The sequence below is a fragment of the Trachemys scripta genome, chromosome 8 (assembly GCF_013100865.1).
Source record: "Trachemys scripta elegans isolate TJP31775 chromosome 8, CAS_Tse_1.0, whole genome shotgun sequence".
Taxonomy (NCBI): domain Eukaryota; kingdom Metazoa; phylum Chordata; order Testudines; family Emydidae; genus Trachemys; species Trachemys scripta.
The window spans coordinates 44,019,523-44,033,372 of record NC_048305.1 but is presented as its reverse complement, the minus strand read 5'-3'; the positions used below and the strand labels follow the sequence as shown (position 1 = coordinate 44,033,372).

Genomic DNA, 13,850 nt, shown 5'->3' with positions numbered 1-13,850 from the left:
TGGTTGCTGGGTGTGACTAGCAGGTCATGTGGACTTCTAACTGGGGAGGTTGGACCGTGCATGCCCTCCCAATTGGAAGCTCATGATCAGAGATATCAGAACTGGCCTTGATTTTACAAATGGGTCAGTGGTGGTCAATGGTGGGAGGGACAAATCATGTGGATTCTTATCTGGAAGACAGTGTTGTCGTTGTTGTTTTTTTGTGCAACTCACCTGTCCCAGACAAGAGTTTCCTTTGCAATGGCAGAGATGATGGACAAATCGCCTTTACTGGGGATTCCTTCTTGACATTCCTACTTCTCACAGCATTTGACCTTGTCACAAGCGCCAGGAGCCAAGAACGATGACTCTTCCATGGCATGGAGGAGAAAATGGAGCTTTGGACAATCTGCTCTGGCCCTTCCGTTTTTAAGACAAGAGGCAGAGAAGGCTGTCCAGCCACAAAATAGAAATTCTTAACAGTGTGCTTTGCCTCATATTACGGCAAAAATGATTGGGAGGAACACTGGTTCCTAATCCAGAGGGACCCTGATCTCAGTTACACCCACGTACCGCTGGAGGGACACGGGTGACCTCAGTGGAGTGACTCCAGATTTACCCCAGAGTCACTGAGGACAGAATCTGGCCCTGGTTGCCAACTGTCAGATGCTTTCCCATCTCCTGAGTGGTTTTCCAACTCACTTTGCAAGAATGGGCAAGCGATGGGTGTGCTGCACTTGGAAGGGGGAGGAGTTGGCTAGTGTGAAGCTACACACCCACCCCAATGAGCTTTGCGTAAGCCCAAATCCTGCCAGGACCTGAACCCTGGCAGCCTCCAGGGACTGGTTTTCAGCCGGGGGAACCAAGTCCCAGAAGCCTTCAGTAAGACTGAGAGTAATAACACTCCTACCATAGTGCTGATCTCACAGCCCTTCCATGAGAGGCTCTCTCTCCAGACATAGGATGTGTAGGCCCCTGCATAGGAGGGAGACCTTATTAACCCTACTTTGCAGACAGACCAACTGAGGCCAGGGGGAGCTGAGCTGCTGGCCAGGTCCCCCTTCCTCCCCTAGCCTGCAGGGGAGGCTGTCGCTGTCCCCACAGGGCAGACCATGTCCAGGGGAAGGGCCCCTTTTGCGCCATGCCCCTCCCCATTTAAGGAGTCAGAGTCTGGGCTCTGTTATGCAGGGAAGCCCCAGCCCAGGTGCAGGGCAGGCAGCGGGCTCCTGAGCGCTCTTACAGGTCCCCTAACGCCTGCTCCCCAGCCCGGGCCGGGATGATGTGACCGCTGCTTGCAGGGCAGCGCTGTCCCGCTCTGTGCTCCGGGAGCGCAGCCCCGCCTGCTGAGCTGGGGGAGGCAGGGGCGGGGGTACTGCGGAGCGGGGAGGGGCTAGCCGGGATTAGGGAGATCTGCTGAGTTGAACACGCAGCCCCCGAATTGCTAAACGTGCAGCCTCCAGTGTCTGGCTGGTCGCAGCTCTCCGCAGCCGCTGCGCTCGCCATGGCCTTCGCCACCCTGAGCAAGGTGCTGCTCAGCGACAACCTGGACCCCTGCTGCAAGCAGCTGCTGCAGGCCGGCGGCATCCAGGCGCTGGACAAGCCCAACCTGAGCCGGGAGCAGCTGCTGGCGGAGATCCAGGTGCGGGGAGCAGGGATGGGGGATGCTGGGGAGCTGCCTTGCTCGGTGGGGTGCAGGCTGGGTAGAGGGCGCGGGCTGTTCCCGGGTGCCAGCCGGCACAGCACCCCCCCCCCCCCGAGTCCTGGCTGGCTCAGGCTCCGTGCAGCGCTCCCCGCCCCGCGCCTGATGCAACAGTCGCGGGTGTTTGCGCGGCGCGGGGACTCGAGGCCTGGGCCGGGGGGTGCCGCGGGCAGGAGCGGGGGCGATCGTCCAGCCAAGGGCTGCACGGACGGGGTCGGGTCCAGCTTCTGCTGGGGAGCTCTGCCCCCCACCTGCACTGCCCCAGCCAGAGTCCCCCAGAGCCAGTGGGCCCTCCAGCTCCCGTGCCTATGGTGGGTGCTAGGCATGCTCAGCTGGCATGGGTGGGGAGAGGGGCTCCAGGAGAGAGGCAGGGCCCCACCTCGGAGCAGAGCAGAGGCTTTGGTGTGACTAGGGGCAGGAAGAACAGGGGCTCCTACAGTCAGGACAGCCAAGGCTTCCCCCTGTTGGGATGGGTGGGTCTCTTCCCCTGGAGCAGCAAAGCCCCGGGTGGGAGGGCAGAGTCAGACTGGAACCATTGCTGGAACTTCACCTAGGGACGGGGTAGAGTCTCTGTCACTTTGCACCCGCCTTGGGGCGTCTCTGTCTAAACCCCAGGTTCTGGGCTGGAACCTTGGGGGCGGCTCCCACGACTGCTATACTGGGGTCAGACTGGCTAGGGGCTCTTCTGGCCTTAAGACTCACACCAAGGGGTGGGGGGAGCAGTGTTTATGGAAGCTGGGGAACGGCTCTGGCTTCCTCATCCCATCCGCTCCGGCACTCACCCCTTCAGGACTGCGATGGGCTCATTGTCCGTTCAGCGACCAAAGTGACCGCAGACGTCATCCAGGCCGCTGAGAAGCTGCAGGTGATCGGGCGGGCGGGCACCGGCGTCGACAATGTGGACGTGGAGGCAGCTACGAGGAAGGGCATCCTGGTGATGAAGTAAGAGCAGTCTGATTCCAGGACAGAGCTGCCTCTTCCCACACAATGGCTGTGGTGGCCCTGGCAGCATGTGTCCAGTTTCTGCAGGGTCAGAGCACAGGGTCTGAGGTCAGCACTTGTATGCATGAGTATGGGGGGGAAGCATCTGAGCAGATCCAAGGTGCACACCTGCAGATGTGTGGGCAAGTGGTACCCCTCCTGCCACTCCATTACTTAGAAAAGGCTCCAGGGAATAGACAGGAGTTGAAATGGGTACGGTTCCATTCCCATTCTCTCTGAGCTGTTCTAGTGGGATTCTTACAGTGCGGGGGCTCGTGGGGGGCACAGGGCTCTGGGTCAGGTCCTAGAGGTTTAGCAGCGCATCTGGAGCTGATGGCGCTCCTGGATGTTCCACCTAGAGCAGCATAACATTTTTTTGTACTTAGTTTTCTGTTGAAAAATGCAGTTTTGGGTCAAATTCAGGAAATCAATTCAGGCAGAAATTGAGTGAAACTTTGAAAACGTTTCACTTTGACTTTTGCAATGAAGCCTTTTGACTTTCTGTTTTGAAACAACTTCTGAAATCCAGCTGAACTTGGTTAAAAAGCAAAAGTTTAAAAACCCCTTGAAAATTAAATGACGAATTCATTTTTGAGTCAAACGAAATGTTTTGTTCTTTTGTGTTTTTCATGTTGGCCACCAAACCGACAGATTGGTTATTCACTCAGCTAAGGCTCCAGCCGCCCCCCCCCCCCCCCGCTTGCTCTGATGGGCCACTTGGGGGTGGGGGCAGTGTCCCCCAGGGCAGATCCCCTGATGTGAACAGGTTGTGCAGGCCCCCAAGAACCGATCCCAGCTGCAGAGTGTATGCAATGTGGCACGGGAACAGAATGAGATGCAGTTGGGGAAACACAGCTACCAACCCAGCTGTTCAGCAGGAGGGAGAAAGTGGGGGACAGCACGGCTGGAAGAGACTGGTGACAGCAGCTAGATGTTGCAGGCTGATGTGACAGCAGCAGATGGAGCCAGCGAAGCGTTGAGTTCTGTGCCCGGAGGCCCCTGCCATGGAGTGACAGTATAGCCAGTGCAGCCAGTTCAGAACCATCATGGCTAGGAATGTTGGCTGAGTGTCCACAAGCAGCTTCGCTGGTGGCCAGAGGCCATGCTCCCATGGGGAGGGGAGCCCGGCTTTCCAAAGCCCTGGGAAAGTGACTGCAAGGAGCACTCCCAGGCCTGCCCCATGGGGCCCATCAGGGCTCCCCTGTCCCCGATGTCTGTGCTAACCGCAATGTGCTCTGCTCTGCCCTCAGCACGCCCACCGGGAACAGCCTGAGCGCAGCAGAGCTTACCTGCGGGATGATCCTGAGCCTGGCCAGGTGAGCACGTCTGCCCCCCCGCCACCCCCGGGGAGGGCGTTTGGGCAACCAGCACCCCCAGCCCCATCACTGCTTGTGGATCTCAGGAATAGCCCACAGCCCAAGTCCCCCACACAGTGCACTGTGCTCTGCCACATGCTGCACCAGCTCATCTGCACTCTGCCCCACCTACCCAGCATGTGCCTCCTCCCCATATCCCCATCTCCCCTGCCCTCAGCATCCAGCTCCCACCCCACCACTGCCCCGGAGCCCTGGACGTCCAGCTCTGACCTGCCCCAGGCACAAAGCCAGGGCACCATCTCCCCGTCTCCACTGATACATAAGCCCTGTCTCCCCATCACCCCTGCCACCACAGAGCTTCTGAACCCACTGCCCCCAGCACAGGGCCTCGGGTACCTGACCCCCACCCACTCCCTGGCACTGCCAGCCACCCTGCACAGAGCACCAAACATCCAGCAGCCACTGGCTCCCCATCCCCAGCCATGTGGCTCTGAGTGCCTGACCCAGCAGGGAGCCATGAGACCTTGCCTGTGCCCCACTGGCACTGCCCCTCCCCACCACTGACAGGCAGCTTTGAGTCCCTCTGCATTGCCCACTTTGGTCACACTGTCACGCAGCCACCATCACCTGCTCCTCATCACTGCACCCACCCAACCTCATTGCTGCACCTGTCCTTACCCCCACCCCATGAACCCTCAGGGCACTCACCCCCCCATCGCTGCCATTGCCCCTACCCCTCCTGCACAGAGTCCCCAGGGCACCCCCTAGTCCCTACCATTGATCCAGCCCCTACCTAGAGCCCTGGTACCTGGCTGTCCCCTGCTTACCATCACTGCCACTGGCCCGACGCCAAGCTGCCCAGCCATGTGCCCAGTTCCTTCCGCGGCCCGCGACTCCCACAGACCAGCTGGGGCTGGGTGGGAGGGAACAAAGCTGTAGCCCTGCAGAGCACGGACACTGGGGCATGTCAATGCTCACAAAGCACTCCCCTGCCCCCAGGGCTCATACGCTCTGCAGGGCACTGACCCCACAGTGGGGTGGGGATGGCTCTGGGTGGCTCAGCCAGGGGCTGCAGGCTCTGCCGACCGCAAGGCTGTTGGTGTTTCAGGCAAATCCCCCAAGCAGCCGCCTCGATGAAGGAGGGAAAGTGGGACCGCAAGAAGGTAAGAGTCCGGTGCCGTCTCCGTGGCAGTGCTTGGGGGGCGGGAGGGGGGTTTGGAGCCAATAGTCTCAGCCCTGTCTGTGTTCTGCTCTAGTTCATGGGAATGGAGCTTCACGGGAAAACCCTGGGCATCCTGGGCCTTGGCCGCATTGGCAGAGAAGTGGCCATCAGGATGCAGGCCTTCGGGATGAAGGTAAGGGAGGGAGCAGGGAAGGGAAGGGAAAGGGTTAAACGGCCCAGGAGCTCGGTTGGGTTGGTGAGGCGCAGGGCAGGTCATGCCTGGGGGGAGGGGAGCGAGGATTAACGTGCCCCATGCTTCTCCCCCAGTACACACACAGAGTGGGGAGGAGGGGATTAATTCTCCCTCCAGCCACGGGAATGGAGGAGAAAGGGTTAATCTGCTTCTCCATGCAGCTGCAGCCCTTGGGGGTTCTAAGGAGGGGGCTGTCCTGTCTGTACCTGCCTGGAGCCTCTCTGGGGACATGGGCGTCTCTTGTGCCTTAGACTGGTGTGACTACGGAGCCGTGCCCAGCCAGGAAAGGCAATGGGGGAAACTCCCCTTAACTCTGCCCCTCGCACTCCTACCTCACAGCGCAGCCAAGGGGGCATGAGCAGCTGGGAAGACAGACTTACCCTGTTAGCCAGCAATGTACGATGGGAAGGCCGGGAGCATGGTGTTGACACTGTGGGGAAAGCTCCCTGTGCCTGGGTGCCGTGCGGATTCCCTGGCGAGAGCGAAGGGGCTTCGAGGGCGCCGCTTCGGGCAGCAAAAGCAGCCTCCAGCAAGGATGCAGCCATGGCCCAAGCAGAACTAGAGCCCAGCCAGCCAGGACAGGGCTCTGGGTCTGCTTAGTAAGGAGTGCCAAGTCATGGCGGCCCCTTGCCCCCTGTGCATCAGTAGCTCTTCCCCCTCCCGCCCCCAGGGGGCCCTGCCGTGGCCCCTCCCCCAGCCCTTTTGCCCACTGGGCTTTTTCCCTGCTGCACCTTGGGAAGGACATGGACAGCCCTCATGATGGGCCCCCTACTGCCCAAGGTCCCCTCCCCTAGGGCTTGGGGGGCCTGTCACCCAAAGCTGAGGAGGCCAGCTCGGGTTGTGTGAGTGGCTATGGCTGTGCTTAGACCATAGGGTACGATCCCATCATCACACCCGAGGACTCGGCTGCCTTCGGAGTGCAGCAGCTGCCCTTGGAGCAGATCTGGCCCCTGTGCGACTTCATCACGGTGCACACGCCGCTCCTGCCCTCCACCACAGGTAGGGGAGCAGGGCCCAGAGCAGCCACACCAGCCCCTGTCTCTCCCCTCTGGAGGCTGTGGGATTAACAGGGCCGGGGGCTGGAGGTGAAAACAGGCCTAGGGGGAGAGTCAGATACAGCCCCATGCGGGACAAGCTGGGGGGCCCATAGCAGGAGATCTGGATAACAGTGGTCGGGGGCTGGCGTGCTGGCAGAGCCGAGCCGGGGGGCAGCAGTCAGGGGGATGGTGCATTGGCAGAGCCATGATGGGGGGGCAAGGCTGGAATGGCAGGGGCAGCAGTCAGGAGGGTGGCATGTTGGCAGAGCCATGTCAGCCCAGTGCACAAGCTCCTATCCTCCTTCTGCCAATAGCGGAGCCCAGCCAGGGTGAAGGGGTGTCCTGTCATGCTGACTGCGGGCTCACAGCTAGGCCCTCCAAAGAGAATGCCCCAGCAGTGAGGGGAGACAGAGGCAGGGGGATGCTGAGACAGGGGATGGGATCGCAGCAGAGAGGACTCTAAGGGACACTCCCCTAGAGCCCTCCCTCTGGTCTGGACTAGGGTGTGTGTGTCTCTTCCACACACACACCCCCCAGGGCTCAGGCCAGTAGGTGTGTGCTCTGCTGCCAGCCGGGACCAGCTGCACACAGTTAATTGGGATTCCCGGTGGGGGAGGGTCCAGGGTAGCCCACGCTGGGAGGGGGGCCAGGCTGGCTAGCTCCTTGGCAGGCTCTACCCACCCCGCTATCTCTCCCCAGGGTTACTGAATGACAGCACCTTTGCCAAGTGCCGGTGGGGTGTGCAGGTGGTGAACTGTGCCCGAGGGGGCATTGTGGATGAGGGGGCGCTGCTCCGGGCACTGCAGTCTGGCCAGTGTGGGGGGGCCGGCCTTGACGTCTTCACTGAGGTAAGTAAATGGAGCCCCGGGCGAAGGCGGGACCCAGAGCACGTTCCCCCCTGGAACTGCCACAGCAGATAGGGGGGCCCTGGCCCCAAGCCAAGGCCTGCTGCCTTGGGAAGAGAGTGGGCACAGAAACAGAGGGCCCATCCCAGCTGCGGGACCTCGGGCCTTGCCTGGGAGGCACAGAGGAGCCTGCTCCTTGTTCTCCCCAAGTTGCTGCCCAGGGTGGGTCACTTCTGGTCCATGTGCTGCTCTTGTAGCTCCTTGAGGGTAGTGGGTGCAGGGCCCTGGCTCGTTCACTGGCCATGGACTCCACTCTGCCAGGGTTCGGGGCCCTGTGCCAGCTGCTGGGTTTGATATCAGGGTTTAGCTGCTTGGAGAACATTACGTCCCAGCCCAGAGTGAGCAGCCACCCTCGCTGTCGTAGCCCTGAGCCCGAGGCCCGTAGGCCTGAGCTGACTCTGCTTCCCCCTACCCAGCTGTGATGCTCACTTCCCTGCCCCCTGGCAGTCATTCCCCACCACACAGAGCCAGCCCCTCGCTCCACCCCCTCCACCCTCCACTCATCTGCACCCAGCTCGGGGGAGGAGCTGGGTCCCAGCCTTGCCAGGCCCTCAGAAATGACCCGTTGGAAACTCTGTAACATTCCCAAACCAGCCTTAATTCTGCCCTCCACGTGGGATTGAAGACTCCCCCACCCCGTGCAGGCCAATGGCACAGGACACCCCCCCTCGTGCCAGGTGCTGTGCCCCTGCTGTGCGCCAGCTGCACCCTTCCCACCTGCATCAGCCGTTGGGACTGAAACACCGCCCCGGCTGCTCATCCAGCCTGCAGGCCGGGAGCTGTGCCCACGGCTCCACCATGCTTGGCTGCAATGCCCCTTCAGGCAGGGCCACTCACCCGGAGGGCGGCTCGGGCTAACAGGACAGGCTGTGTCTGCAGGAGCCACCCCGGGACCGCACCCTGGTGAACCATCCCAATGTGATCAGCTGCCCTCACCTGGGCGCCAGCACCCGGGAAGCACAGAGTCGCTGTGGCAAAGAAATCGCCCTTCAGTTTGTGGACCTGGCCCAGGGGAAGGCGCTGGCTGGCGTGGTGAGTGAGGGGGCATGGGGAGGGACGCAGGCTGTGAGCAAGGATGGGCGCTGCCCCAGCAGAGCTCCCAGCGAGCAGACAGCCCAGCCAACTGAACATCTCATGCTGCCTCAGGTTCTGCCTCTGCTCCAGGACTCAGAGTGTGTGTGGCCTAGTTGCTAGAGCACTGGACTGGGACTCAGGAGACCTGGGTTCAATTTCTGGCTCTGGCTGACCTTGGGCAAGTCACAGCCCTGCTGTGTGTCTCACTTTCCCCATCTGTACAATGGGGGTAATGCTATTGCCCTCCTCTGTAAAGTGCTGGCAGATCTCTGGATATAAAGTCCTTTACAGGAGCAAGCGAGAGCCCATCAGCCCACTATGTATTCAGCCCCCTTTCCTCTTCCTTCCTCTGCCCCCAGGTAAATGGTCAGGCTCTCAGCAGCGCCTTGGAACCTCAGACCAAGCCCTGGATCGCCCTGGCTAAAGCCCTCGGTGTGCTGCTGCAGACACTGGCCAGCCCAGTGAAGGGAAGCGTGCAGGTCTCCACACTGGGTGAGCTCGCAGGGCTGGGCGGCAGAGAACCCAGCTCCTCGCACGGGGTGGGGCTCAGCTGGTGCTCTCCAGGAGCTGGGCAGGCAGAATGCTGGCCCTGTGTCTCTGCCCCTGTGCTGACACAGCAGTGCTGCAGAGACGGGGTGCTGTGCAGTGCCAGGGCTGCCCTGGGGGAGGCAGGACAGAGCATGTGGCAACTGAAGGTATGTCTACACTGCATTGTGGTCCTGGGCTTGGCGTTTCCAAGCCCATGCTTGAGTGTCCACCCTGCACTGTAAACTGCATTTACAATTGCTGGAGCCAGGTCTCACCTGGCCATACTGCACTACACAGACCTCCTGGCTTGACCTGCGTCCGCACTTCAAAATGTCGGTTTTACAATGCAGTGTAGACATCCCCTAAGGGCCCAGACCAGGGACAAACCAGCAATATTCTGGCTGCTCACCCCCACCCCCTCCATATCCCCTTTGAGGGGGAAGAGGAGAGCTGGCTGGAAACTTTCATCAACTCGTTTGATGGGAAAAATGCCATTTTTGTCTAAATTAAACATTTAAAAAAAAATCACTTTCAAGAAGTTCTCACACGGGGAAAATTTTTCATTTTGTAACATTTCCAAATTTTGTTTGCTAACTTCAAACCTCTTTGAATGTTATTGGATGGGGTTTTTGATTGTTATATTTGTACATCATGCACTACTGCTATGGCCCCATTGTGAAATGATGTACAAACGTAACAATAAAAAACCCCATCCAATAAAACTGGAAGAGGTTCGGAAGTCATGTCATGAAACAGTGTACAAACAAAACACTTCACATTCCCCAAACACTCTTCCCAAACCTGTTTGAAATTCACATTTCACGGGAAATGTTGAAACCATTTGTTTGTTTTCAGTCAGATTTAAATAAATACATTTAGAAATGTCAAAACTTCCCGCAAAATGGAAATTGCGAGTGGCCACCAGCTCTAGGGAGGAGCAGAGTGGGGCTTGGTGGGGGGTGGCTGGGCCTGCCCTGACTTCACACAGTGTGGTGGGGGAACTGCAGCAGGAAAGGGGAAGCGGGGTTGGGGAATAGTCTCCAGGGGAAATGGCAGACACCCACTTGCTCTGGAGTTATAAAACCAGGTTGGCCAAAGCTCTGAAGCAGAGGCTTCCAAGCTGGGAGGCAGTGGGAGCGGGTGGACCCAGGGTGCTGGCTGCTCATTTACATTCATTACTCTGCTCCTGTCACTTCTCCAGGGGAGCAGCTGCTGGAGCTGATGGGAGGCATAGGTGCCAACTTTCCCTGGCGCCGGTGGGTGATCACGCCCTCTCCCCGCCGGCACCGGCCCTGCCCCAACTCCACCCTTCCCCAACCCTGCCCCTCCCATTCCAACCCCTTCCCCAAAGTCCCTGCCCCAACTCTGCCCCTCCCTGCCCTATTGGACCCCTTCCCCAAATCCCTGTCCAGGCCCCTCCTCTTCCCCAAACACACTGCATTCCTCCCTTCCCCCCCCCCATCTGCGCGAAACAGCTGTTCCGTGCCGCAAGCACTGGGAGCTAGGGAGAAAAAGTGGGCACGCAGCGTGCTCAGGGGAGGAGGTGAAGGTGAGCTGGGCGGGGAGCTACCGGTGGGTGCAGAGCACCCACCAATTTTTCTCCATGGGTGCTCCAGCCCCAGAGCACTCACAGAGTCAGCGCCTATGATGGGAGGTGATGGTGACGGGCAGGGTTGGGCTATGCGAGTGGGAGGGGAACGGCAGAGTCCTTGTATTAAAATGTGGTCTCTGGCAGGAAGTGGTGGGAGGAGCCTGGCACGGGGTGGAGACCTACAGCGGCTGGGGCTCTGCTAGCGTGTCTCTGTGTAACCCTCATGGCTCCCTGCACCCCCAGGAGCGCCTTTGCAGAAGGCTGGGAGTTACCTGAGCCCTGCCGTGGCTACCGGGCTGCTAGAAGGAGCAGCACAAAAGGATGTGAACCTGGTGAACGGGCTGCTGCTGGCCCAGGAGGCTGGTCTGAAGGTACGCGGCTCACTTGGGACCCCAGTCACACACCCAGGAGTCAGTGCACATGGAGTCCCCTCCCTGGGTCACTTCACTGGGCCCGCCTGGCATGGGGCAAACTCTCCACTGGCCCGTCTGCCAGCACCAGAGCCCAGCTCTGTTTCATCACATCCCCCAGCAGACACTCCCTGTCCCTGCACTAGCAGGGCACCCCCCCTACCCCTTACACGTAGGCAGGGATACCTGGCATCTCCTGGATGGTCTCCCCCGTAGGACCCCTAGAGGGGGCCCTGACAAGCCCCCGCCCATGGCTAGCACCAGCTGGGTGTTCTCTGGCATGCAGCCCCCGCAGAGGGTGAGAGGGGAAGGATGGCCCAGTAGTTAGGGCTCCAGAGACCCAGGTTCAATTCCCTGCACTGCCACAGACTCCCTGGGAGACCATGGGCAAGTCACTTTGCCTCCCTGTGTGTCGATTCACAGCTGTACCTCCCCAAGGGGAGGGGGGGGATAGAAGTACCATTGCTATGGCATGGGGCTGCTGAGCTGTCATCTCCCCTTCAGGTCACGGCCACTCACAGCAACGCAGTGCCAGAGCTGTACAATGGTGACAGCCTCCTGCAGGTCACCCTACAGGGGACCCCCTCCAGGCTAATGGGCTCGGTCCAAGGCAGCACCCCTATCCTGCAGGAGCTCAACGGAGCCAACTTCAAGCAGCCAGTTCCTCTCACCGGCCACCTGCTGCTGTACAGAGCCAAAGCTGCCAACGCCAGCACACTGCCCGCAGTGATCGGTAAGGAAAGAGCCCCCCAGCCTGCCCGTACCACCTCCAGTCCACGAGTTACAGTTAGGCCCTGAATGTCCCACCTCACCAAGAGGAGGGCTGAGGTCCCACTCTGGCTGCTGCTAGCATTGTGCAGGGCTGAGTTAAGAGGCTGCAGGGCTCCAGGCAGCAGTTGGAGTTACCAGGGGGAGCGGTGTGCCCCAGTAGGGAGTCCTGGCTCAGACAAAGCCTCAGTCCTGAGAAGTGGAAAGGTAGGGGGCTGCAGGTCTGTGATCCGCCTGCACCAGTGATGGGCTCCCGGTCTCTTGGACCCCACAGTGCACTCCTCATCCAGGACACTCGGTTGACAAGATACAGGGGAAAGGGTGCAGTGGGGAGATTGCAGGGGAGTTCCCGGCAGTTGTTTGGGAATTGGGGGGAGGAGCGTGGGGGGAACTGAGGGTCAGGGGTTGTGAGAAGATATCCTACGGATGTAACGAGGCCACATGCCTCTGGCAGGCAACGGTTGCAGCAGGGGGTGGGGGGGTGATGGGGAAGGCAGGGGCCGGGTGTTGCTTTGCCATTAAATATCCCCTGCCCCTGAAACGGGTTTGACAGACGATGGGCCTGGTGGCCCAGAGGACCTGTCTGCACCAGCCTGGGCTGCTTGGCCATGCTGGCTACAGGGCGGGCTGAGTTTTCCATTGATTGTGAGGGAAGGCCCAAGGGCTGCCAGACTCATAGCCACAAGAGACTGCTGTTCTCAGCCTTGTCCTGTCCCCGCAGGGATGTTCAGTGGGGTGTTAAGTCGAGGCAGGGCAGAGCCAAGGGCTGTGTTGCAGCTGGGTGTCCTCACCCCAGAAGGCGCACAGTGTGAGCGCTCTGTGCTGTTCCCATCTGCAGGGCTGCTGGGGAAGGCTCGGGTACAGCTCCAGTCCTACCACAGCTCCTGTGCTGTGGCTGGAGAACAGTGGAACATCTTGGGAATCTCTTCAGCGGTCGGTGCCCTCGGTGAAATGGAGCAGCATGTGACAGAGGTCTTCCAGCTGACGCTCTAGTCCTTTACAGCGAGCTCGCAGCCGCTTCCCAGGAGAGCTGTTCTCCCACCAAAGCCAGGCCAGGTTCAAGACCAGCATGCAACCTCTCCCCTGGCAGCACTGCCAGCCAGCAGGCTCAGCGAGAGCTGGGCACAGCGTTGGTTGTCATTAGGAAATCCAAGCACAGTCAATACAGCATTTGGGAGGAGAGCATGTGCATGTGTCTTGTGTTCGGTGTCCCGCAGCAGCCCAGGCGGGGGTCGGGGGGAAGAGGGCACAGGGTATGCTTGGGATGAAGCAGGAGTTTACCCACAGTGGGAAGAAGGTCTTTGCTCACTCCTGTTCCCCTGGCAAGATCACTGTTGCGCTGGCACCACTGCATGCCCACAGCGCAGGCCAGCACCTTACAGCCCTGCCATGGTAGCACAGACTCCAACCCCTCTCCAGCTGCTCAGATACACCCAAAGGAGAGGGGCCAGGAACACCTCCAGCCTTGGCCCCAGCCCCTGGATGTGGGACTGTAAAAGGGGCAGCTGCCTCCCAAGCGACCCTTCCTGGCCTGGGGTCACTATAGAGCAGCCTTGCCTCAGTTTACCCTCTGCAGGGCTCCTTACATACACTCCAGGCCTCAGCCCTTAATACATTCCCCTCTGGGTCTAATTGGTTTATATAGAATTCACACCACTACTCAGTGCTGGGGCTTCCCAACATTCCAGCTGCACCCTAGTTCTTCCCTGCATTTGGCAGGCCCCTACTTGGCTGGAGTCTGACGTCACACACGTTCCTGCAGTCTTCTGTTCTCTGCAGCTTCCTTTTCTGCTGCTGGCTGCTGTATACGTCAAGTTCCTTGTCTTAAGCCCAATTGGACAGCAGGTAATCAGTCACAGGTGCACTGGACACCACCCCCACACCCTCTTAAAGGGACCAGTCAGCCAGTGATAAGGATTCAGCCACCAGTCCAAAACTGGAACAGATGCTTTGCTGGACTGACCTGCCATCCTTTGCAACACCTCTGCCCATGCCATTGCTGAGCTATAGTTTGGTTCAGACACTGTAAGTCAGACTCCTGTGCCAGTTTTCTTCAAAAGTGGTTTGGCTGGAGATCTGGTTGAGATTTAAAAACCAAGCCCTGTTTGAAGTCTAGGTGAGGCTGGCTAGAAGTGCTTGTTCATATT

At 59.6% G+C, this 13,850-nt stretch overlaps 1 protein-coding gene across 1 annotated transcript; it reads left to right on the top strand.

Moving 5' to 3' along the window:
- Nucleotides 1–1,364: 1,364 nt before the first annotated feature.
- On the top strand, nt 1,365–12,885 carry PHGDH (phosphoglycerate dehydrogenase). The gene is made up of 12 exons (XM_034778518.1): nt 1,365–1,618; nt 2,469–2,620; nt 3,910–3,975; nt 5,084–5,138; nt 5,232–5,330; nt 6,257–6,389; nt 7,127–7,275; nt 8,212–8,364; nt 8,766–8,898; nt 10,769–10,896; nt 11,440–11,668; nt 12,542–12,885. Exons 1-12 carry the CDS (start codon nt 1,481–1,483, stop codon nt 12,694–12,696), a joined length of 1,590 nt encoding a protein of 529 aa, XP_034634409.1. The 5' UTR covers nt 1,365–1,480; the 3' UTR covers nt 12,697–12,885.
- Nucleotides 12,886–13,850: the final 965 nt, after the last annotated feature.

Excerpts from the sequence above, each read along its gene's own strand:
- PHGDH (XM_034778518.1), top strand. The coding sequence starts at position 1,481 with ATGGCCTTCGCCACCCTGAGCAAGGTGCTGCTCAGCGACAACCTGGAC. Across the intron at positions 5,331-6,256 it reads TGCAGGCCTTCGGGATGAAG|ACCATAGGGTACGATCCCAT; the intron begins GTAAGGGAGGGA and ends GGCTGTGCTTAG. Across the intron at positions 11,669-12,541 it reads CACACTGCCCGCAGTGATCG|GGCTGCTGGGGAAGGCTCGG; the intron begins GTAAGGAAAGAG and ends TCCCATCTGCAG.